The sequence below is a fragment of the Dipteris shenzhenensis genome, chromosome 15 (genome assembly GCF_047967505.1).
Source record: "Dipteris shenzhenensis isolate YYH24624 ecotype China chromosome 15, Dip_SZ_1.0, whole genome shotgun sequence".
In the NCBI taxonomy this organism is placed as follows: domain Eukaryota; kingdom Viridiplantae; phylum Streptophyta; class Polypodiopsida; order Gleicheniales; family Dipteridaceae; genus Dipteris; species Dipteris shenzhenensis.
This window is the reverse complement of record NC_141610.1, coordinates 45,164,022-45,190,597: the sequence shown is the minus strand read 5'-3', so window position 1 is coordinate 45,190,597 and position 26,576 is coordinate 45,164,022. Positions and strand designations below refer to the sequence as shown.

Below are 26,576 nucleotides of genomic sequence, written 5' to 3'. Positions count from 1 at the left end.
ATCTTCATCAGGTTCCTTGGTCTACCTTCAGTTTATCACAGGCTTCTTTCAGTTATTGGTGAGAGGTTTGGTATGGTAGTAGAGATCCCCCCTCTTCCTGGCGAGTCTTCGTCGGCTGTTGAGGCGGTCAGGATGGATGGGGTACCCAAGGTTAGGGTCTTTGTCGAGGACCCTAACATTTCAGATGACCACATCATGCTATAGCGACCCGATGGGTCATTCTTTCACCAGAGATTTGAGGTTGCAGGTCGTCAGGACCAGTGCAGGATTTGCAAATCCTGTAAGCACTTCACCAGAGATTGCCCAAAGAAGAAGAAGAGGCTAAAAAAGCAACCAGCTCGTACTAGGTTACGACAGATATCAGGAGCAGGACCTATCGCTCCACAGGCACGGCCTCAGACAGGGCCCCCCCCTCCTCCTAGGGCTGCCCGAGTCCTTCCTGCACATCGCACTAGCTCTAGCTCCCGGTGGGTTCCGGTCGCAGTTAGGTCCTCTACTTCAGATCATACTTCTGCCGCTTCGGAGACTACTCCTCAGGAGCCTCGGAGGCTACTGTCGTGGAGCTTATTGTTCAGGAGCCTTCTTCCGCTCCACCACTGGATCAAGCTGTGCCTCCTTCAGCAGCCCAGGTTGTTGGCACCTCGTCCGCAGCACTTCTTGATCAGGGCGTAGCACAGGTGCCTCCTTCTGTTGACAGAGGGAAAGGGGTCTTACATTCTTTCCCTGCTTTGGTAGGAATCCTTTGGACCCCTTCTCTTGGACTGGCTCAGTGGAATTCCTTTTTCGCTCTTGAGGACCTCTCTGACCACCCAGATGATGATTTTGTACCCTCCACATTCGGAGAGCCAGTTATCGGCATCCCCTTTGAGAGATCCTTCTCTCTCACCAGTGGACTTTCCTCCCCTTGGACCTCGTGTGTATGGCAGGAGGTCAACTCCGGTAGAGGGTTCTTTTTCCGCCACCAGGTCGGGTAAGGTATTCCAACCCGCTTTCTCCCGCCAATGAGGATAGCCAGTTGGAATATACAGGGGTTGGGCGGCATCCCTCATCGCCGTCGCAGACGGTTGATAAGGAATCAACTTCATCGAGGTGTATTAGGTGGTTCCTTAGACATTCTTTTTCTACAGGAACACAAATTGGATGCCAGAGATTGTTCGAAGTCAGGTAAGCTGTTTTCAGGCCGGACGTTTTGGCTTCTTGCCTTGGGAACTAGAGGAGGTACTTGCATATCAGTTTCAGACTCTATCCTCCCTCTGGTCATTGGACATGGTACCATCACCCCCTCTAGGGCCTAATGGATTTTGCTTATGGTTGACGGACATAAGGTTGGTTTACTCAACCTCTACGCTCCGAACAACAGAGGGGACCGTGTTCTTTTTTGAAGAGAGTTGCTCTTATGGGCTGACATTGCAGATTCTTGGATTATTGGAGGTGACTTCAACATGGTTGAGGCACCATCCGATAAGAAAGGGGGAAGAGAAGGTGGTATTCACTCCCTTGAGAGAGCAGCTTGGGATGCCTTCTTGTTTAAATTCAGTGGCAGAGATGTTTGGTCAGATGATGCATTTCATATTCAGTCTTAGTCACTCTTGTTTTCGTGGTCGAACCGTAGGGTGCAGATGCCTATCCATGCTCGGATTGACAGATTCTATGTGGATGACTGGGCTCTTGATAGAGAAGGGACAGTTTGCATTGCATCTGGTGTTTCCACCTCCGACCATTTTCCGGTAGTTTTGTCCATCTCAGAGCCCCATCTGAGAGGACGATCTTTCAGTATCAGGATCCCCAACGCCTTATAGACAGATGATACTCTCAGAGAGGCAGTCTTAGAGATCTGGGTTTCTCACATGCAGGGGAGGGTGGCTGCACCTTCACATGTGGCTACAGCACTTGCCAATATCAACGACTTTTATCATTTTGTCGCTAGTACTAGGTGAGGTGAGATACTCAGGTGGGAGATTGGTATCCGCCGGCAGTTGACAGCCCTACAGAGGGAGGAGGCCAATAGCGCCTTGCTGCAACAAGGGCTTACTTGCATACATTACTAGATTAGAGAGCAGAGTATGCCTTCCATGCACGGGAGTCTTTTTGGATACAGATGGGAGGGAGAGTCAATAAACACTTTTTCTCTACACTTGGTCCGAGACATAGTAGAGAGAGTGTCAGGTAGCTTATTGACTCTGACGGGGTTTTGCAATCTCATCCGGATACTGTCATGCACTTAGCGACATATTTTTATGCCTCCCTTCTTTCTACAGACCCTGACACACAGGCAGGAGATGTGACTAGAGATGCGGTTTGGCAGCGTTTACCTGTGTTGGTCACACCAGAGATGATATGCTCACTTGATGCACGATTTACCAACACAGAATTCAAGACTGCTCTCTCCGCCCTTCATAAGGGCAAGTGCCGTGGTTCAGATGGTCTTACCCCATCTTTTTTTATAGCCTTTTGGGATATGATAGGTGATCATATTACTTCAGCCCTGCAGGGCATTTGGGACTCGAGTGAGATGCCTGACTCACTTACCGAGGGACTTATACACCTTATCCCGAAAGGTGGCAACAGGAATTTTGTATCCCATTGGAGACCCATCACTCTTTTGGGCACTCTATACAAAATTCTTGCCAAGGCGATCAGCATCAGATTGCAGCCCCTTCTTCCAGGCCTCATCCATGATACTCAAACAGGCTTTGTGCATGGCAGGAGCATATTTGATAACATCTTTTCCTTCTAGGAAGCCTCAGAGTGGGCTATGTAGAGCAGGCAGAGGCTGGCAATTCTACTCTTGGACTTTGAGAAAGCCTATGACAGAGTGACTTCCCTCCATGTTCACCAGACCAAAGATTTGGCCTACGGGTGTGACATTGGCCATTGTTCGGCTTATGCTCACCATGGATAGGTTAAGTTAGTCATGGGTTGTAAACGTGTTTAGACCAATAATCCAACTCTGGTTTAATGAATGAGTCTAGGGTCCACTAGAGGATGGTGCAATAATAAAAATTTGAACCATTCATGTGGCAATATGCCACGTGTCACTCCAGGACTTAATCTAGTTCTTGGATTTAGGAATGTTTACAAAACCCAATGTTTCTTTGTATTTCAAAGTCGTGTGCAATTCGGTGCAGCCTCATGAACTTTCACCAACGTCGTGCATTCTCTTACAAACAACACTTGTGTACTCTCTCATAGAGACAGTGCAGTTTATTTCTCTATTGAGGTTCTCGTCTTAGGCATCAACCTTGGGTGTGGATGCCCACTTTAGTGGCCCCACCCCTTAACTTTTATTGTATCTCCAATGCTGTGTGTTCTCATACGGACAAGCATTTGTGTACTTTCCCATATAGACCGTGGAGTTTAATTCTATTGATGTTCTCATCTGAGACATTAACCTTGGGTTTGGATGCCTGCTTTAGTGGCCCACCCCTTAGCTTTTATTATCTGGTTTTTCTTCATTCTGATAGACTCTTCGGCCTTCCAAAGTTGTTAATAAACTTTCTTTCTTTCTTTGTTTCTCACTCATGTCAGCTGGTGTCTTTGACACTCTTTGTTAGCTGCATGTTGTGATATTTTATCTTAAGTTGTATGCTTCAAACACAAGGAAGAGGGAAGTGAGATTCCAGCTGCCAAAATCTGTCGGAAGTCAAACTTGTCAAGTTTATGATAAGTATGCATGGTTCTTTTTCTTGTTGTTATTGTCTCATTGTGAGAGGGGTTGGTCGAGTATAGCTGTAGGGATGCTGTAGAACCTCTAAAAACAAGAAGCTATTATGAATTTTACTAATAATACCTTTGTATACAATGGCTGGTAATGTTGAACTTTGCTGATGGCATGTTGAGATGATTTTAAGAGATGCATTCAGTTTTGCAGGCTGTTTGATATATGAACTGTTCTCTGGATCGAAGCTTTCAAAAACAGAGGAGCTCCGAATTACTGCATGCATACCTAAGGTTTGCATCCTAAAATAGCACTAGTATCTTCAACTAGAAGAGCTAGAATCTTTTTACTTGAACGTTTTTCTCTCTTTTTTTGCCCTTGTAATTATTTAATGCTTGACCAGTGTATTGAACACAGCCTTGAAGTTAGATACCCCAGTTGGAAGTTTGTAGATATAAAGGTCAAAACAGAATTGATAAGTAATTCATGCCACCCTACACGTCAAGGTGGTAGTGGATATGATACAAGTGCATGTCAAACGTTGCTATTGATTTAAACTTACTGTTTTGGGGGTCTTTATGTTTGACTTACCTGTCTTTATGCCACTGTACTCGTTGTCTCAACTGTACCTTTTATTCCTCAGGTAACCTACGGAGGGTATTTCAAAATTTGGTCCTGCAGCAGTGGCATCTGGGCTTATGTCCTGTAGCAAAATCTCTGGAATTCTTGCTCCCCCCCCAAAAAAAAGACGAACTACCTTTATTATGCTTGTAAATTTCCATGCAATGATGAGGCTGTTGACAAAAAGACAAGATCGGCTGTTTTTTAGGGTTCCAACTCCCACAGCCAGTGTGGTAGTTGTACGACCAGCAGATTCCTTGATTAATAAAGAGAAGGTTCCTGTTGGCCAAGCCTTGCAGAAGTGCTCATGATGCTCTGAGATTCTCTTTGAAGCTTCTTGTCCATGCTCCAAATTGAGCATATAGTGTAAAGTGTCTGGCCACACTATCCGTTGCACCAAAGTCTTGATTCATGATATGATAGGTGTTGCGTAGTTTAGGTAGAATTTTAGATGTAGAAACATATAAACTTGTATATGATCGAATCGTTTGTGAATCAAATCATTGCACACAATCTTTCATATATCAAATCATTGCACCAAATATGCGATTCATGCAAAAGATAGTGGATGTATGAATGTTTTATGATAGGTGAACCCTGGATTTTGAGACAATTTCTACACCCAAACTTAGATTACACCAAAACCTAGAGGTCAAAGCAATCATATGAGTGTTGTATAGTATTGCAATGAAACTTGTTTCTTTGGAAAAGAAACATTTTGTTTGAAAACGCTTTCAAACATTGTGGCATTTGTATCCCCCCCTCTCCTTGGCATGCACGCGACACACACACGTACGCACGCGTACAAAGACAAACAAAATTTTGCTTTGTTTGGGGGAGGGGGTAGGAGTACTTGTGCTAGGTGCCTTAAGAGTATTATGTAGGTATTGCTTGGTGTATTGCATTGACTTTATAGACTCTACCTCAAATTATGCTCTTTTGCCATCTGCTCTTAAGCATTTGCTCTTAGCTCATGATGATTCATAGATATGGCTTTTCATACGATGAATAGCATAGTTTGTGAGGAGGTGAGAAGGTGTGAGGATGAAGGCACCTGATGGCCTCTTACAGAACTTAGGGCCTCAACTCCTCCTATGTGGCATTTACATAATTTTCCCAAGTAGAATTCACTAGCACACATGTATGGATGCAGTACTAACTTTTGGTTGGCTTCCCTAGAGTAAGGTGGTGAGTGCTTGCTTGTGGCATTTCCACATTTTGCCCAAGTAGAATGCACTAGCACACATGTATAGATGCAATAATATTAACTTGTGGTTGGATTCCCTAGAGTGTGTAAGGTAGTGAGTGATACTTGGCAAAGCCACATCGGTGGAGGCCTGACCTAGGACCAGCTTAAATTAGTAAACTAAATCCATAGTTCTTCTCCGGCTGCTCTACATTCGGCTTCCATTGATGATTATTGCCTGAAGTTGGAATCCGAACCCAGAACCCAGAACCCATACCCACCCTCTTTTTAACCTTTAATAAGCATAACCCCAATCAGCCTAAGGGTGAATTAATAACTAAATTCAACGTTCATCACTCGCTTTTCCAACATGGCCTTCTTTTTTGTTTTTTTATAAAACTGCCGGATGGTTGCCTTTACTTTCTCATAGGCTGCTTAAAAAACTTATCAGATGCAAAAATATTGTATTTTGTCTACATGAGTTGTGAAGGCAAAGTCTGGATTTCAAATGAAGCTTTCCTATGGATACACGAACTGCATTTATGTAACCAAATTGTACAAGCAGTAGGAGCTGCTGCATGGCCATGCACATACATTTTCAGCAAGTCTAACGTTGTACTATTTGTAATCTCGCTCTCCAAGGCAGCCATGGATAGAGAGCATGTTATGGGTTAAGATCATTGTCTCCTACACATATCTATGAGTGCTTTTCTCTAGACCGATCTTCAGACGATGAGACCACCAACAATGCAAGCATGACTGAGCAGCAGGGGGGACGCCATGCTTGTCAAGCTTCAATGACATTGCTTTCACTTTGACTTCTAGGATCTGCCGACCAAGTCTCCTGACTTTGATTCTTTGGTCCGCCCAGTTGGTATTTAGGGCAGCCCATGTTGGGGCCCTAATCTTTCAAAGGTGGACTGGGCTTGGGTGGAAACGCTCCAGATTCTCTTATTGACATGGATGATCTGCAAGAAGCCATTGGTCCCACACAAAGATCATCTTGGTGGAGTTATTGGTCTTTCCACTCCATCTTGACGTAGCATTCCAAGTGATCATATACCTCCACTGAGTCAAAGATTTTGGTTCTTGGACGTCAATTTACCTCAAGCTGATGTAGGTTACCATGGCTAGCCTTATCGGCATCCATGACATTAGTAGTTGAGGGTGATCAAAGGTGTTGGTATGGCAGCACATGCAAATGATTTGTGAGCATGCGACTCACATGGACATCTCTGCATTCCTGAGCATAAGCAAATCCTGAGAGGATCAGGAATGTGGCTGAAAGTGTGACACTATGCCAGAAAGAGACTCAATGAAGAAAGGACTGCCTCTCCACTCTTTGAGAAAAAGCATCCTTTTGGTTGATGCAAGCCTAGAAGTCCCATGCATCCTTGAACAAAATGCCATCTATGTATGTACAATGTTTGTCTAGATGCAAACCATGGTATGAGTTGGGTGGATCTAGGTGCCATGTATAGCCTCTGTATAATTGGATCTTAAAATGTGCCAAGCAGTGATGCTCACAATAATCTCTTAACTTATGTCCACCGATGCATGTGCATGTCTCTACTGAGAGGCAAGGACAATGTCAAGTCCACAAAACTCTTCAAGGTGCCAAGCCATGATAGACCGAGAAGAGACTTCTCTCATAAAATACCTAAGGTCCAGTCAACAAGAGGCAGGCCAATGAACCCCAAGTGATGAAAAAAGTGGTGGAACAAAATTTGCCTCTAAGTTATGCAATCCCAACCCAAACAATCCTTACGTGTCTGCACTCCTAGATGCAATGCTGAATAGACTCATCGATAGCCAAGTGGACAAGTGGATCTACTTTAAAAGTGTTCCTCCATTGATTTATTGCAATTTCTCTATGAATAGAAAGCAAAAGAAAAGAGTGGTTTCCCCAGTATTGAGGGATTTCCCAAGTCTCCTCCAAAATGATCTCTTTAAGTCTCGAGTGATCTAAAAGATCTCCCGTTGATGAGCTCTGGAGGGTCTCCATCCTCAAGCTCTAATTTGAAAATGCTTGATATTATTAAGTCTTGACTGTATACTCAAAGAATGGACGGATTGCCTGCAACAATCCCCTCCTACAAAAGGTACTCTATGGGAACACCTCCATAAAGCTGTAGCCCCCAAATACCAAGGGGGATGTTCTTCGGATGAGGATCAATGTACAAGCCAGAAGCAAAATTTTTTATTTTGATTTTATTTTTTTTTTTGGGGGGGGGGGGGGTAAACGCCATGCATGGCCTTCTTTAGGTCCTTGGCTTGAACAAATAGTGTGAGATGGCACTTGCCACCACTGCACTAGTGGCTTTTTGGCATTGCCTTTATAGTTGATAGGTGGCACAATTAGTATGATGCTCAGGTCTCTAGGCTGATGACTTGGGGGATAATTGCCTAATGTATGGTCACTTGGTTTTAGAGGCCTAGCATGTTTTCCAATTTAAAGATGCCTTGCTCATATAATCAAGGATGCCTTTGTTATTTGGTTTGAGATCACTCGTTAACCCTGTCACCTTGTGGAAGAGACTCTTATCCCTAGAAGCAATGCCATCAAGAAGATTGTTGCTAGCATCATTTCCTATTATACTACCTAGGTTGTTGTTGTAGTCTTGTGATGTGTAATCAATAGACTCTACCTATGGCCATATGGGTGGCCATATGGCTCGACATTATTTGCAATTTGCATTTCACCTAGAAGCAAGGTTAGGAGCAATCTCGCAGGATACGTGAGCGTAAAGAATGTTTTTAAGACCTGCGCTAATGTATGATTGACAAAGGTATCTGTTGCTTGTAGTCCCAAAGAGTCTCCTTCCAAATTTGTGTTCTGCTTATGGGTTCTTTGGGAAGCGATCCTAGAACCCTATGCAAGGGGTTGGTCTACGCAGTGATCCAGTCAATAGGTGAGGTGTATCTCTTTTTCAAAGTTGAATTAGCTGTTCTTGCTTTTGCTTTGTGAGAAGTAATAGAAACACAATATTTTGGTCTATGTATATAAATATGAATGGAATTCTCTTTGGGTCTATGATCAGGACCTTGGATTTATTGATGTAATATGGACGTAAGAGGTGATTGGATACGGTCCACTCTATGCATGATGAAATTCATGGTTCAAAGTTTTGTGAGCGAATTGTATGCTTTACCTATGTTAATGATGCAAATACCAAGAGTCTTCAATCGTGGCCTTTTTCTTTTTTATAGACTTTGCTTCCGGATTATCAAAGGTTGCTAGGATCTGCTCCAAACAGAAGATTGAATTCGTCAAAGCTGGTTGACAATAGTGGTAAGCCATTGTTAGTGGGACTTCATATTTTCGATAAATATTGATTTAGTTATGTTTATACTTGAGTATGTTGTACACTAACTTGATTGATGAAGTATGTTATACCCTATCGGCTTGAGCATGTTATAGGTTAGTTGAGTTGATGAAGTAGGACTTACAAATTCTTCCAGTTTCATTAGCTCTTCCAGTAGATTGTGATTGTATGTGCCATCACTGTAATGGTGGAAATGAGATTGTAGGTTTCGAGATAAAAATTAATACTTGCATTCGCATAGGCGTGATTCTGCATTGCATTGATGGAGATTCTGGACAGAAGTGTGTGTGGCCACGCCTTGAAGAAGGCACATGTTCTACCTGGTTGGATGTATATACCACAGCATCGCAACATCTTTCTAATTTAATGCTGCAGGGCCAAATCACATATCTGTAGGGGTCAGCTGAGAAGATAGGCCATATGCAATGCCACTTTTGAGTGCATCATGTATTTTGAAGTATTGGGCATGATCATATGAGATGAATCGATTTTGGCACCTTTTATGCAAGGAGAACTTATACTTCAGACCTGTTATCATATGATTGGTTAGGGTTGATAGCATTTGATTTTTCCTCAACATTCTGTGTCCACAGTTTATTTCACTTCCTTATAGCCTTCCGCTTGTATATTTTCTTCGTGATCAGCTCATTCTCTTCATAGAAGCCTGATGTGGAAAGCCATGTAATGAGTTGGAAACTCCACATAAGACTGATCATGAGATTATTTGGATTAACATAATGTAATGTGTCTTGGAGTCATGAACCAACAGAAGTGGTTGACTGTATGTATTTGTCAATGGCAGAGTTTTTCCAAAATAAGCTGGTGGAAACTATACAGTTCATGGAGGTACTTAATCTGAAAGACAGTGTTGAGAAAGACTCATTTTTCCGAAAACTCAGTAATTTGGCAGACCAACTTCCACGCCAAATTGTCTTGACTAAGGTTTGCTACTGCACGTGTCATGTTTCTAGCGGTTACCATGACTATATCTACCAGAATAGTGATGTCTCTTGTTTATGGTGCAGATTCTTCCTATGCTGGCTTCCTCCTTGGAGTTTGGCTCGGCAGGGGCACTAGCTCTGAACCCTCTGCTGAAGATCGGGTCCTGGTTGCCCACGGAGGAGTTTAACACAAAGGTGGTATTATCTTTTATGAAATGACCTAGTCAAGATGTATAATTAAAAACATGTTGAAATACAACTCCAAACTCGTAATGTTTTGGCTGTATAATGGAGGGGCGTGCCTCTTTGTGGATAGCATTTATTCACTCATTTTTTGCAACAGAAGTCTGACTACTCTCGTTTCAAGGGAGTTTGCTGCATCCCAGCTCTTTTCAGGTTTAGCCAGAAAATATCCTCATAGTTGTATCAGAACTTTCAGTAAAAGCTTTTCTGCTTCTGACAAGCTGGTTGATCCTAAATGTTAGTGCTAGCCTTTGTCACGGCTGAGTCTGCCCTTCACCTCTCGTGTGCCGACAGAAACTCAGTACAAAGACCTTTGTATAAATGGATGCTCAATATGTGTGGGTGTGTGGATTTGTATGTGTGAGAGCATAAACATACTATGGTCTACACCCACTGTTGGGCGCCGATGATGTCAGTGGGGATGTCATAGTAGCTAGTCCCTGCTATGCATGATTGAGTTTATAGTTTTTAACCTTATGAGTGACTATCATGAGATTGTAACTGCACTATGTGTTGTACTTTTAGAGGATGAGTTTGGGCATGTTCCTGGATTCATCTAGATGTATACAGCATGGATGTTGATGCTCTATTCTTTCCAGATTTCAATGTCCACCTATGTGTTGATGGCTGCTAAAGACATAGTAATAGCTACCGCATCACAGTTTCCCCTTTGTAATCATCTATAGTTGTGTCCCAGCTTTTTATAATTTGGATTCATCTAGATGTATACAGCATGGATGTTGATGCTCTATTCTTTCCAGATTTCAATGTCCACCTATGTGTTGATGGCTGCTAAAGACATAGTAATAGCTACCGCATCACAGTTTCCCCTTTGTAATCATCTATAGTTGTGTCCCAGCTTTTTATAATTGCTGTTGGCATAGCATGAGATTCATTAGATCGTTTGGGATGATCTATGGTAGCTACACATCCATCAGACAAGTGTATCTCCCTTGCAGCTACTCGCGACCAAGATGGCCTTCTAGCAACAACTTCCCATGCCTAGGTCATTTCTGGGATCAGCCCATCAGCATGCCTTGTGATACTTGCTGGTCGAGGCCTTGCCCACATTTTCTTCACCGAAGCAAGGAGAGATTCATCTACACGCTTGAGCACATATATCTTCACCTCTTTCATGCATTACGGATCACCATGGGGCCAGCTGGGGACCTCATCTCACAAGTTTCAAATTGAGGCAGGGAGTCAGATTTTAGCTATTTGACAGCATAGAGACTTGAGGCTTCATACACTATGCAACAGGCATAGGTGGAGATGATGGAGCATGTTCTGATGTGATGTCCCAAATACTACAAGATTCGGACGAGGTATCATTGCCTTTTTGCCCATGGATCCACACATATGAGCAATGCCATTGACTTCCTGACCAAAGAATTGCCACATTCTTCATCTATGAGATAACCCAACTCAGGTCTAGACTCATGAGCTCCACCATGGGAAATAACCATAGATCCCAATGTTGCCATATATATATATATATATATATAGATAGATAGATACAGAGAGAGAGAGAGAGAGAGAGAGAGAGAGAGAGAGAGAGAGAGAGAGAGAGTTTTATAAAGTCTTTGGAAGACCGATGGGTCTATGAGACTGTGAGAAACCTGGTACAAACAAGCTATGGGGGTGGAGCTACTGAACGAGCTTCCACACCAATGTAGAATGCAGAATGCAGAAATGCAAAATGATACTACTAAGTACAACATAGTCATGCTAGTGCTCGAGAAAATTGTATAGACATAAGCAATGATATCATCATACATGTCGCCCTAGTCGTAAAACATCCTTGGCATCATCATCCCCATGGAAGATGCAGTTTGATCGAACGTGAAGATACACCGGATGATGGACTAGGTAGTGTAGGCAAAAGCCCATGATAGATCGTTGACTGCTATCTAGATGAGTGGTCCGTCGTGCTCTCGTCGTAGCTATCCAACATGTGACAAGCACCACGGTAACTCCTGTCAACCTTACCCAAGGTCTCTAAATGGAAGAAATATCGGTGAGTGTGATCTGTGCGTCCGTCCTCTGTTGAGTGTGCTGCATCTCGATCTTGGGGTCCGTGCCTCTCTTGCTATCTGTGGCCGGGGAGCAACATGCTCGGGTTGGAAGAACTCTGGGATGGACCCCCCGCTCCTGTCTCCATGATCTGATGAGACGCTCCCTATGTCAGACCTCCTCGTGAATGAAAGCGGCCAAGCATCTCTGGTCTGGGTATGAGAGGAGTCTGGAGAGGCCCTAGAATCCGCCTTTGAAAAGGCAGTGGTATTGTCCATTGATCCCATAGTAGACTAGGCAACGGAAGACGAAGCGATCCTCTGATTCCACCTCATGCCAATCACATAGTGTGCAGATACGACTCTCTCAAGGAATCCCATTTGCTCACCCACTCTCGATATGTAGTCGGTGTGATGACACACGGAATTGTCCAATGGCAATCCTGAGTGAGTGTGGTAGATGAATCTGGGTGTATCCTGGTGGGATAACGAAACCCTCCTCAGAAATGTGTAGGCAAGAAGCTGAGCTTCATAGGAAGCTCTATCTGTGCCAAGTAGGTGTTGAATGTGTGTAGCTGTAAGAGGTCCTCTCGGATGATCGGGTTGAACTCGTTGCCCCGAAACAGATGGGGCATCAATGCTGTACTAAAAGGGTGGCAGGCTGTCTATATGGAAACCCAATCTCTCAAAATGAAGAAATGACAACACTTGGGAATTATGTGACCTTCCACCAAGAAAGAACGCCATTGCAAACAAATGGGTTTACAAAGTGAAGTACAATCCAGATACAATCCAGATGGAAGCATTGAAAGGTACAAAGCCAGACTAGTTGCAAAAGGTTTTGCACATCAATATGGTCAAGATTATGATGAGACCTATGCTCCCACCTACCCCTCTGCTTTGAGTCCTTGCATCTCTGCATAGCGGTTGACCTCCATATCAAATGTTGAGGCATATATCTTAGATGTGACATGCCCAATCGGGGGCGCTCTGGGTTCTGATGTGTCTCTGTGTAGAAGACTATGTCTTGTCCTGTGTAGGACTTCGAGAAATTCCCAAGCTCTAACCAAAGGGTACCATTACAGTTCCAAATGGTTCATGTCACGGGGGCGTGAAATTCTAAGTACTTTAATGTACTACAAGACCGTGACAACTTTGGTTTTAAAAGTCCAAGCGTGGGCTTAATAATGTGTAATTAAACGCGGCATGGTGCCTAGCACATAAGCGTAATTAATCCCTAGGCCCAAAGGCATTCCAAGGAATTAAAAGAGTGGTTGTTGGGAAATGATGATGTGGCATTTTTAATGGGCCCCCTAGAGGGCCATGTACCTTCAGTGGCCCCCCTAGAGTTCCAGGTGGCTCTAGTGCCTTCTACATGCTCCTTTGCCATTCCTGGACCTTCCTGGGCCTTCTAAACTTCACATGTGTGGTTTTTTCTCTCATCTTCTCCCTTTGTTGAGATTTTGGACTGGTTTTTCAGCCTCCTTCAGCTGAATTCCGTTTTTCTTCATAACTCCTCACCCGTCTGGATTCCTCGACTTCCGTTTGGCCCGATGGCTTCCCCTCTGCCTCCCCTTCGTAGTGATATGCTTTTCCCTCCGTGCGTTTGGTAGAACGGGCAGAGCTGAGCACTTCTTTTGCTGGTCGAATTTGCAAAAGTGGCTTTTTCTGGACCTTTTTTCTTCTACCGCCTCCTGGGCCTCTCCTCTTGCAAAGCTACAGCTTTCTGTTGAATTTCGAGTGGTCTGACGTGCTGGTTGACTGGTTTTTCTCAGTTTTGGAGGACTTTCCGGCGATGAAACTTCTCCAAAACCTTCTCAATGCATTCCTCTCTGAAGCACGCTTCTTTTGAGCCCAAGAACTCCCACTTCCTCGCGACAGAAGTGCTTCTTTTTGCATTTTTCAGTGGAATTCTTACTGGTCGGCTCTTGTAAATGCTCTTTCTTCATGCTTTTGCACTCCTCTTTGGCTGAGAATGCAATTGGGCATTGGCTACTATGTCCTCTTGGCGATTGAGGACTTGGTTCGAGTTTTCAGGGCTTGGTGCCCAGGCAGTGCTACATGAGTCATTCTTTGGTTGGGTACTTTGCTGATTTTATTTTGGAGCTTTGAAAAGCTTTGTGAATGCCATCTGGAAACCACTCAAAGAGAGTGCAGCTGGGGTGCAGTGTGATTGCATCTGGACAGCCAATGGAATTGCACTCGGAAAAGAGAATGCCTTTGGGTTGAGCCTACGGGTTAAGTGCACTTATGTGATGGTGTTATATGCTTGAAAGCCTTGCGAAGGCTTAGTGAATTGGGGCTGCGTGCTCAGTTGCAGGGAAGGTCTCCCAGATGCAACTTGTTATCATTTCACTGTGAAATATAACGAAATACCGAAAGGGGCGCCACAGTGTTTGGGGCCAATCGGGTGCATTTGTCTATGTCTGTTGAGCAGGGGCATTCTAGCCTCCATCCCTTTTTCAGTGGTTTTGTTTGTGAACAAATGGGTAAATGCCAAATGGTGATCATGCAATGGTTAATGGTTGTAATATATGCTTTGTGAGCTGTAAATAAGTGCTGAAGTGATTAAAGGTTTAGTTCCACTGCCCTCTGAGTGATTAGAGGCCGGTTTCATTGGTTCCATTGCCGGGATACCACACACTCTTTCTCAAGAGGTGGGCCTCGATTGTTTGGTGGAAGGATATCTTTGCTGCACTTTTTGACAGCTGAATATTACAACCATAAACATGGTGAGTACCTATGAGCAAGAGAGCTCCACAACTCCTCAAAGGAGAAGGCAGGAAAGCCTTAATGATCCAGCTAGTGTACAGCTGCAGGAAGCACAACAAATGCCTTTTGAGCAGGCCACACATGAAGCTACAACTGAGTTCAACGGTGATAGTAGTTCTAGCAGTGAGTCAGATGATGCTACTATGTTGAATGCACAGCTTGCAAGTGCAGTGACTGCTTTGACTCAGCTGGCTCAAAATTTGGCTCAGATTGTGCAAACAAATGCCAAGAAGAAGAAGAAATCAAGAAAGCACAAGCACGGAAAGAGTGAGTACACACATGCATCAGCTTGTCATGGCGGACCACACACTCATGCATCAGTTTCCCATGAGGGACAGCCATAAAAAATGACTCAGAAAGTGACTTCCAAGAGAGAGGAATCGCCCAAAAGAGCACTTGAGAAAGAGGTACAAAAAGTACAGCCAGTGCAACAGTATGAGCAGCCAGCACAAGGCCTTGGTTTGGGTATTTCTACTCCTCAAAATAATAATGTGCAGTCCATAAATGTGGCTCAACCACCTCAGCCATATTTGAGGCAGCAACCTGAATATTTTGGTACAGATTCGATCTTTGATGCTATGTTGATTTCACCGCCAATTGGGCATAGAAAACAAGTCATGTATGACAATGTGGGAATGCAGCCAGGCATGCAAGCCACAGCATATGCTCCCATGCCTAATGTTCAGCCAAGCATGGCTCTCCCTAGTGAAGGGAATGCTGCAAATATACAGCCATCTTTGGGACAGCCAATATCAAATGTATATAAAGAATTTAAGGATGGTGGTTCTCATGTCAAGTTTGATACATATAATGGAGTACAGGACAGGTACAAAGCCCTCACATTCCTTCAACAGTTTGATGCTGTATTTCTTGGGGGTTTGTTTACAGAAGCATCCAAGATGAGGAAGGTTGCCACATTTTTGAAAGGCAATGCACTTAAGTGGTACACCAACCTTATGCTTCATGGAGATGCACCTACTACTTGGCTGGAATTTAAGCAAGTGTTCTCTTCTACTTGGCTTACTCCAACTTTTGAAGCTGAAGTACTTTCACACTGGCATGACTTGTCATACAAACTTTGCAAGAATCTTGATGATTACACCCAGAGGTTTTGGGATGTTTTGCTGCCATTGAGCTCTTACAGGCATGTTTCTTTGAAAGAGCAAATAGAGAGGTACTGTTGTGGATTGCCTAGTGAGCTACGTGATTATTGCATCAAAACCAAGGTGGGTTCTATGACTCAATTAATTGAGAATGCAAGGACAGCATATGCATGGATGCAGGACAAGAATTTGGGCTTTATGGACAGCAAGAAAGAAGACAACAAATGGGCTGCCAAACACCAGGATAAGGACATCAAATCTGAAAATAAAAATTATGGCAAACGACCGTTTCAAAAGGGAGGAAAAGCCCAATTCAAAGCTGGTCAAAGGCGTGGACAGCCTAATAAACAGCCCCGTACCAAGTTATCTGATGAAGAGAAAAAGTCACTCATGGAGCAAAACAAATGTTTTATATGCAAAGGAGAGGGACACCGCTCTTATGATTGCCCATTCAAGAAAAGAGACAGGTCAGATGATGATAAGAATGGTGATAAACAGGCTGATCGGAAGGGCAAAAAGCCTGAACCTTCTGCAGGACTTCTTCCAGATGTGATTGGGAGTTTGCCACATGCACATGATGAAGAGGAAATGAAAAAGACTGAGATGTGCAGAGCATGGGGAAAAATCAGAAATCAGAATTGTTTGTTTTTCTTTGATTCTGGGGCAAAGGCAAATTTCATAACTCCTGATATGGCAGGAAGGCTTGGCATCGAGCCTGGGGAAATGGGGCCATCCGGCATGTGTGATATGGCCAACCCTGAACTCAACACACCTGTCACTCCTATCATTGGCAAGTTGAGGATGCATATCCAGGGGTATCAGGATGCAGAGGACTTCTACATTATGCCTTTGCCAGAGTGTGATGCTTTGCTTGGGATGCCTTGGATGTACAGGGTGGGGGCTGATGTGCAGATGAGAAACAAGAAGATTTCTTTAACTCATAGAGGCAAAAATCATGTACTTGATGTAAAGTTGAAAGGGGAGTCCATCCCTGTAGTTTCAGCTTCTTGTATTTCCAATGTAATAAAGCGTCATATTTCAGCGTACTTGATTTTTGTCAAAGAGGACAGCCAACCAGTTCAGGAAGGCTCTACTCTTTCTGCTTTAGATAGAGAAAGGGCTGCTTTTATTTCAGATTTTCAGGATTGTTTCTCAGATGCACTTCCTCAAGAATTACCTCCCAAGAGGCCCGAGGATCATCAAATTGATATATTTCCAGGAAGCTCACCGCCTAATATACCTCCCTATCGTGTCAGTAAGGCACAACAGGAAGAGATAATGTCACAAGTGAAGGAACTCTTGGAAAAGGAATTAATACAGCCAAGTAATTCTCCTTACTGTTCCCCTGTGTTGCTTGTGCAAAAGAAGGATGGCAGTTGGAGAATGTGTATTGATTATAGGGCTTTGAATAAAGTCACAATTAAGAACCGTTTTCCAATTCCACGCATTGATGATATATTGGATCGGTTGGAAGGTTCCTCAATGTTCAGTCGTATTGACCTTAAAAGTGGATACCATCAGATAAGGATACGGCCTGAAGATGTCTACAAGACTGCCTTCCGCACTTCATTTGGCTTATATGAGTTCCTTGTGATGCCTTTTGGTTTGACTAATGCACCTGCCACTTTCAATAGAATGATGGACAGAATTTTTAGAGCACACAGAAAGTTTGTGGGCACTTTCTTCGATGACATCATTGTGTTCTCTAAAAATGAGCAGGAGCACAGGAAACACCTCACTATTGTGTTTCAAGAGTTGAAAAGACACAAGCTATTAATAAACACCAAGAAAAGTGAGTTCTTTATGCATGAGATTCATTTTCTCGGTCATATAGTGTCAAAGGATGGAGTCAAGATGGATCCTGCAAAAGTTGAGGCCATAAGGAGTTGGCCAATTTTGAAAAATCTGCATGAAGTCAGAAGCTTTCTTGGGTTGTGTTCATACTATCGGAGGTTTATAAAGTACTTTGCAGAAATTGCTTCTCCCTTGCATGCTTTACAAAAGAAAGCTGTACCGTTTCGGTGGGGACCAAAGGAAAATGCAGCTTTTGAAGAGCTGAAGCAAAAATTGTGTTCTGAACCCGTTATTATCTTGCCAGATCTTGCAAAACCCTTTGCTGTAACTTGTGATGCATGTGGGAACAGCATAGGAGGCACTTTGATGCAGGATGGTAGAGTGGTTGCATATGAGAGTAGAGTTCTCAAAGATGCTGAATTGTACTTGCAGACATACGAGAAGGAAATGTTAGCAGTGATACATGCTTTGACCACATGGAAACATTACCTTCTTGGAGCTGATTTTTATGTGCAAACTGATCATCAGTCACTTAGATATTTTCTCACACAGAGAAAATTATCTGAAAAGCACATGAGATGGGCTAACTTCCTCTCAATGTTTCATTTTCAAATTGTACATGTGCCGGGTAACAAAAATGTCGTGGCTGATGCACTTTCCAGGAAACCACAGCCTGAAGCAGTCTCCAAGAAACCCAGTGTTTCAGCAGTGAGCATTGCTTACAACAATGTGTTAGATATGATGAAAGATCAGTATGTTAATGATGCTGATTTTTCAACTATTTATGAACAGCTTTCTGATGGTCAAAGGCATGATCACTATATGTTGAAAGAGGGTTTCATTTTGATGCATGGACGACTCTGTGTCACTGATCAGATGCGACAGAAAGTCATAATGGAAAGTCATGCTCCTCCATATGCAGGACATAGGGGAATTACAGCAACAATTACAGCAGTGGAGCAATACTTTTATTGGCCATCTTTGAGGAAAGATGTGGAAGAATATGTGAGAACATGCATGGTTTGTCAGAAAGTAAAGTTTGACAGGCAGAAGGCACCTGGGTTGTCACACCCTTTGCCAATTCCGGATAGACCATGGCAAAGCATAGCTATGGATTTTGTGTTTGATCTTCCACGTACTCCTACTGGACATGATGGATTGTGGACAATAATTTGCAGGTTTAGCAAACAAGCCCACTTTGTGCCAGTAAGAAAGAAAATTACAGCAGATCAAATGGCCAAATTGTTTTTGCAGCATGTCTTCAAGTATCATGGGATGCCTGAATCCATAATCAGTGATAGAGATCCGAGGATGACCAGCCTCTTTTGGAGAGGACTGTTTGAAAATATGGGCACTACGCTGAATTTTTCGTCATCTTTTCACCCTCAGTGTGATGGACAATCGGAGCAGGAAAACTCTACCATCTTGGATATGTTTAAATGCTATGTCTCAGACCACAAAAGCAAATGGGAGCATTATTTGCCTTTGCTGGAATATGCTTACAATGATACGCTGCACACATCCACAGGTAAAGCACCTTTTGAAATAGTGGAAGGTGCCAGGAAGATACCTCCCATTTTGCATACAAAAGAGAAAATCTTCGAAGCTGATCGTTTTGTGGAAAGCCTTGAAGAGGCTTACAAGAAGATCAAATATGCCTTGCAAAGAAGTCAAGACAAGCAGAAAAGAGCAGCAGATAAGCACCGCAGGGAATTGGTATTCACAGAAGGTGATTGGGTTTTGCTGCGTTTTCAGAAGGCAAGGCTGAAAAATAAGAAAGGCAAGGAAAGGTTGTACACAAAGCTGAACATGCGTTACTATGGTCCTTTCCAAGTTTCTGAAAAGATAAACGAGGTAGCTTACAGGCTGAAGTTGCCTCCGCATTGGAAGATACATAATGCCTTTCATGTGAGCTTATTAAAGCAATATCATGGAGATATTCCCGAGGATGTACCTGATGAGGTGCAGCCTGAAGTGGAAGAACAGGATGAACTTCTGGTCCCAGAGCAGATTCTGGCACACAGAGATAGAAAGCTCAAGGGTAAAGTTATCCGTCGCTACTTGGTAAAATTTCAAAATTACCCATCACTTGATGCGAAATGGATGGAGGAAGGTGAACTGGCAGATTCACCTGGGATATTGTAGCTTTACCTTGATGCTTTCCAATTAGAGCCGACTGCGGTCTGGGCTCCTACAGGTAGTTCAGCAGAGCGAGCGTCTGGAGCATTACCTAATGTTCGAGAGGGGGGTAGCACCTCCACTCCCTCACTACAGACAGGCTCACTGTGATTTCATGAGGTCGCTTGATGACACTGTATGTTTCATCCGAGATACTGAGCTGACAGTATTTCTGCTGTAAGACTTCATGATATTGATGCATCTTGACTATTGATCGCCGAGGATCACATAGATTTTGAGCAGTATATATGGATGGATGCATGCCTCTCCTAGCCATATTTTCACTGTCTCTGTATACTATAGCTGCGGCTTTCTTGTATACTCTTTTATGCTATATTTCATGCTCGCTCCTGTGTTTTGGGGCAGCAAACTGTGGTTTGCTGTTTCAAGAGAGGGGTATGTCACGGGGGCGTGAAATTCTAAGTACTTTAATGTACTACAAGACCGTGACAACTTTGGTTTTAAAAGTCCAAGCGTGGGCTTAATAATGTGTAATTAAACGCGGCATGGTGCCTAGCACATAAGCGTAATTAATCCCTAGGTCCAAAGGCATTCCAAGGAATTAAAAGAGTGGTTGTTGGGAAATGATGATGTGGCATTTTTAATGGGCCCCCTAGAGGGCCATGTACCTTCAGTGGCCCCCCTAGAGTTCCAGGTGGCTCTAGTGCCTTCTACATCCTCCTTTGCCATTCCTGGACCTTCCTGGCTTCTAAACTTTACATGTGTGGTTTTCTCTCTCATCTTCTCCCTTTGTTGAGATTTTGGACTGGTTTTTCAGCCTCCTTCAGCTGAATTCCGTTTTTCTTCATAACTCCTCACCCGTCTGGATTCCTCGACTTCCGTCTGGCCCGATGGCTTCCCCTCTGCCTCCCCTTCGTAGTGATATGCTTTTCCCTCCGTGCGTTTGGTAGAACGGGCAGAGTTGAGCACTTCTTTTGCTGGTCGAATTTGCAAAAGTGGCTTTTTCTGGACCTTTTTTCTTCTACCGCCTCCTGGGCCTCTCCTCTTGCAAAGCTACAGCTTTCTGTTGAATTTCGAGTGGTCCGACGCGCTGGTTGACTGGTTTTTCTCAGTTTTGGAGGACTTTCCGGCGATGAAACTTCTCCAAAACCTTCTCAATGCATTCCTCTCTGAAGCACGCTTCTTTTGAGCCCAAGAACTCCCACTTCCTCGCGACAGAAGTGCTTCTTTTCGCATTTTTCAGTGGAATTCTTGCTGGTCGGCTCTTGTAAATGCTCTTTCTTCATGCTTTTGCACTCCTCTTTGGCTGAGAATGCAATTGGGCATTGGCTACTATGTCCTCTTGGCGATTGAGGACTTGGTTCGAGTTTTCAGGGCTTGGTGCCGAGGCAGTGCTACATGAGTCATTCTTTGGTTGGGTACTTTGCTGATTTTATTTTGGAGCTTTGAAAAGCTTTGTGAATGCCATCTGGAAACCACTCAAAGAGAGTGCAGCTGGGGTGCAGTGTGATTGCATCTGGACAGCCAATGGAATTGCACTCGGAAAAGAGAATGCCTTTGGGTTGAGCCTACGGGTTAAGTGCACTTATGTGATGGTGTTATATGCTTGAAAGCCTTGCGAAGGCTTAGTGAATTGGGGCTGCGTGCTCAGTTGCAGGGAAGGTCTCCCAGATGCAACTTGTTATCATTTCACTGTGAAATATAAAGAAATACCGAAAGGGGCGCCACGGTGTTTGGGGCCAATCGGGTGCATTTGTCTATGTCTGTTGAGCAGGGGCATTCTAGCCTCCATCCCTTTTTCAGTGGTTTTGTTTGTGAACAAATGGGTAAATGCCAAATGGTGATCATGCAATGGTTAATGGTTGTGATATATGCTTTGTGAGCTGTAAATAAGTGTTGAAGTGATTAAAGGTTTAGTTCCACTGCCCTCTGAGTGATTAGAGGCCGGTTTCAGTTCAAGCAAGGGTCTCGGTATCCTATGTCTCATAGACCCCGTCCCCTATGTGGGAGGACGGTCAGGTGATTGATGGGGTCCGGTAATGAGACGTCCATCCGCACTACTGCCCACTTCCCCTCCTTGCGAGCTGCATTCTGCAGCTACAAGAGAGCACGTCTCTCCTCTATCTGCAAAGTAGTCAGGTCTTCATCCATATATATAGTGCGGTGACCCTGTAGGGCCGATCTACGACGCAGAGCTGCCAAGTGTGCTTGAGTGTCTCTGAAGTGTATAACAAGAGGCTGCTCTCTATTGGGGTCTCTCCCCACTCGCCATGCTCCCACAATAGCATGATCAGGAACCCCTAATGTGGTTTCCACAAAGGTGGTCGCGTCATCCATCGGTGAGATCTCTGTCCGTGTCAGACTTTGATGTTGAGAGCCTTAGTGGCCCTCTGCAGCTGCTCCAAAAGGGTAGTTGCCTTCGCAGATTCCCACTTCACTACATCCACCCATTTGGAAGTCTCTGCTATGGCCAACTGCCTGGTGGCTATCTAGGCCTCCACTGCTGCTGTTGGTGTGCCCCTTGAGGCTGTGCTCAAAGAAGAAACCTCCTTCTTGATCCCTACGATTCCCTGCGTGAGCTCCTGGATGAGACTTGTCTACTACTGAATAACAAGCTCAACCTCTGTATCCGATGGGCTATGTCAAGAGTGACGCCTCGTCTTTGGCAGTCTCATCCGAGGAGAGCTGAGATAGAACGGACTTTGATCGTGCATGCTTTGGTCACTCTCTGTGTCGTGTGTGGTCTTTGTGTTTCTCACTCAACAATGTCCTCCTCCTCCACCCCACTATGTCTTTGGAGCTAACTCAAATGCATAGAAGTCCATGACATGTCGACGTGCTCAATCTACCTTTCAAACGTCCTGCGGCGCGGTCACCTCTTGTTGCTGTCTGATCTTTCTTAATAGTGTCCCTCTGTGCCATTGCATCTCAATCAGATATTGCCCAACGCAAACTTGTTGATGGAAGTGGATCAACCATCCGAGTGGACTAGCTGTGCCCCTCCTGAAAGAGGCAGTGATATCGTCCGTGGTAGTCTTTGAGTTTCTTAGTATGCCATTTAGCAAGGGCCCTAGCGAGCCCTTTGTCTTAGCCCTACTATCTTTTATTAGTTACTCATTTTGATTGTACCTTGCCTCGTAGGCCAGTGAGGCCTCTTAAAGACGTCAATACGTCTTTCTTTCTTTCTAAGTATGTGCTCTGCCCATCCGCTTTCAATGTGTAGTTGGTGCCACAAAACATGGAACTACCCATCGATATCCTAAAAGAATGGGAGAGGTGGATTCATATGTAGCTTGGCACATCAACGAAGCCCTCCTCTGATATCCATAAGCAGTTATCATTGTTGAAGCTGAGCTTCACAGCTCGTAGGGGCTAACTTGGTCTTGAATGTGTGTACCTAAGACCCGCTTGTATAGCTTGGTTAGCCTTGTGGTAAGTGACCAGAACCAAAGGGGCCTCAACGCATTATTGAAAGGGGCCTAATCTTTCCATATGGAGCCCCAAACTCTCAAACCTTCTGCATGTACGTGCGTACGAACATCTTTGATCGCCCTCAATTGCTAAAGTCACGGATGAGGATAAGGCCAGCCATAGTAACTTACGTCGGTCAGAGGTCAAGAAGCCGTAATCCCTGACTTAATGGAGGTATGTGATCATATGGAATTCTGCGTAGAGCTATAATGGAGATGCCCCAAACTCCGCTAGAATAGTCTAATGTGGAAAGGGCAGCTTACCATGGATCATCCATGACAATAAGAGAACCTAGAGCCTCTCTACTCGGGCCTAGTCCACCTGTGATAGGTCAGGCCCCCAACAAGGGCTTCCATACATGCCCACTGGGCGGACCAAGGAGTCAAAGAGAAGAGACTTAGTCTAGGGATCTTGGAAATGAGAGCGAAAGCACTTTTGCTCAAGTCTAACAATTACGGCGTATCTCTTGCTCAGTTAGGCCTCCATTGTTAGTCGCATTGTAAAAATGTGGGCCAGAGAAAAGAACCCCCAATTATGTGTAGGATGTGACGACCTCCACCGGTAATCCATCCAATGTGAACTGCTCTCTGTGCATGGCTGCTCGGGATGTTTTGGAGATCATAACCTTGGTTTACCAAGTTGACCTTCAGATCATGTGTCTCGTAGAAGGTATGGAGTGCATCCACGTGTCGCTAAGTTGAGGAGGGTAAGACCACATGATCTACATAGAGGAGTATCTCGATCAAGGAGCGAGCAATAGAACAGCTTGCCCCCTGTAATGTCCCGATGAAGGTCTCAAGCTTATCGACGTAGAGGCCTAATAGGATTAGTGATAGCGGACAACCCCTGTTTGACCCTGATATACTGCTGATCTCCTTTGTTCACCCTGTAGTCTTTCAAACCCTACCTGAGGCCCTCTCATAGAGTACCATGACTGTGCAAATGATCCCATAGAGTGCCATGACGCCGAATCTCTTGATGGTACCCCAAATCCTACAAGCTTGTGATGAGGTAGGCTCTCCTCTTGAGTCTTGGAGTTCCTAAACAACATATTTAATGCTTCTTTTGGTGGGCTAGGCTTTGATACTTGTGTATATCTGCCTTACTTGGAAGATGATGCTTGGTCTCGAATCTGAGTTGGCAGCATAAAGCCTTACACTCATCATCATACTAGCTATTGCATGGTATTGAGCCAAGGGGCTGGGGGGCAGGTGGAGTGTGTGCAATGTGGCCTCGTGAAAGGAGCAGGTGATCAGAGCAGCTTGATCTTTTAGGAGCGGGATGCCCTCGAGATCTATGAGTAATGTGGAAAGACGTGTAGAGTACTCAGGGGAAAGGATATGATGAAAGTGGATGTCATGATATGTAGTGTGTGTGTGGGCGGTGTCATGGGGTGCGTTGTATGGCGGGGCATGTAGATACAAAAAAAATATAGGCGTGGTCAGCTCTTGGTGATGGTGGCAAGACAGAGAAGTCAGTGATGTGCGGGGCCAAGGTAGGGGATCCCATGAGGTAGTCAATCACATTAGAACCCCCTCAAGTGGAAAGCAAGTGAGTCCACCCGAGGAGGGCCATGTCATGTATCCTGCCCATGTCCAAGAAAGCATGCTCGTAAAATGTGATTGGAGCTTGCCTGTTTCCAGATACTCAGGATATCCCTACTTCATCTAGATCAAAATGTGGTAAAAGAATAGAGTCATCTTGAAAATCCAAAAGTGATATGTGACGCATACCCTTTCTTGTGTTGAAGTCCCCCATAAGGAGGACTTCTATACGGCTTGAGAAATCCATCAAGTTCGGATGTAGGGCTGCATACGATGAAGTCACAGCCTCCTACATAGATCTTTGGCAAAGTGTGAAGTCTGAGGGGGAAGTAGCATACTGCAATGAAGAGGTCCTTGGATTATCTTGTCACATGATATAGACTCATGTGATATGATATTTTTTGGTCTTGCATGGCTCCATTTGAATATGGTAAAAATAACCTTTGTGATTTAATTTACCATTTCACCTTACAAGTAACCAATCTATGAGCATAAGCCATTCTAATTTGGCTTCCTCTTATCAATACATCTCAAAGTCAAAACTTCCTTTCACTAGTCTAGAAAGAAAAACACTTTTAAAATACAAGTTTTTTATTCTGCTCAATTCGAAAATGTATACAAAAAGAGCATATTTTCCATTGAACCATGATATGCACATGGAAAATAGTTAACATGATCTCAGTTTCTTATACGCCAGCATATCAAAATGGAAGAAGCAATTTCATATATTTCTAGTCTAACAATTATGCAAGAGATCTTAGAAATCATCATCTATAGCAACCTCATTTGTATCCACATTCCTAAGCGAGTCTTATGCTGGTAGGCTGTCTCCCATGTGTATCGACTGACTATGAGCAAAGGGCGCTCCAGGCTTTGATGGGTCTCTGTATAGAAAGCTATAAGGAAACCCACCTTCTTTGTTTGGCTTACGTAGTGCTATGGCTTAGCAATGGGCATTGGGCCTTTAAAGGATAGGCAGAGGGTCTGTCAATATTCTTCTTCCCAAGCTGAAAGTACTAAGCATCATTTATGGGCTTACATAGTGTGTATTTGGAGGGAATTTTTTGGTTTGTTTCCATCTCATCCCATTGTCCTTTGACTTTTTCCTAGGATGAGGGTTATTAAGGAGGACATGCTTTACTAACTATGATGGGATTCTCTTTACTTTAGGTTCTTAAGAGACCCTCAATTGTTGCTTCTCTCCTTTTTAGCGACTTCATCGACACAGCGGTTGCAGTCCATACTTTCCTAGCACCCTGTGTGAAATGGACTCTAGCATCTACTTAAGAGGCTGTTCATTGGAGGTGGTGAGATAGATGATAGAGAAATTTTATCCTTGATTTGGTCATTGCTGATTCACTTTAAAAAGCAATGATTCACAGGATTTGGGTGTTTAGGAGAATCATAGGCTTCTAGATTTAGAGCTTAGACTTTACTCCGAATGTGGGATTGGAGCGTTTTCTTCCGATTGACAGTATTATGCCCTCCTCATTGCAGTTTTTTGGTTTGCTCATGATTAGGACACACTGATGCTGTTTGTTGTGGGATGTTATGTTGTGTGTAGGGTCTTTCATCTCTCCTCATGTTGTAATTTTAGGGTTCGGGACAAGCTTTTGCTCTTCCATCCCTTCATTCATTTGTTGTGATGTAGTACACACTTTTCTGTATTGAAAAATGGTTCTCATACATGGAGATTTAGATTTTGTATATTTCAAAATGTTCCTTTTTTCCAAAAAAACGCAAATAGGTGCACAGTTGTATGTTTC

The 26,576-nt window shown here is 43.9% G+C and overlaps 1 protein-coding gene across 1 annotated transcript in view; it reads left to right on the top strand.

The window, feature by feature from the left end:
* CTEXP (kinase family with ARM repeat domain-containing protein) overlaps positions 1-26,576 on the top strand; it is a 130,464-nt gene that overhangs the window by 49,476 nt on the left and 54,412 nt on the right. Inside the window, exons 7-10 of the mRNA XM_087385900.1 lie at positions 3,872-3,951; positions 8,676-8,757; positions 9,594-9,733; positions 9,817-9,927. Of these exons, the coding sequence (XP_087242026.1) occupies positions 3,872-3,951; positions 8,676-8,757; positions 9,594-9,733; positions 9,817-9,927 (413 nt within the window). The remainder of the gene's footprint in view (positions 1-3,871; positions 3,952-8,675; positions 8,758-9,593; positions 9,734-9,816; positions 9,928-26,576) is intronic.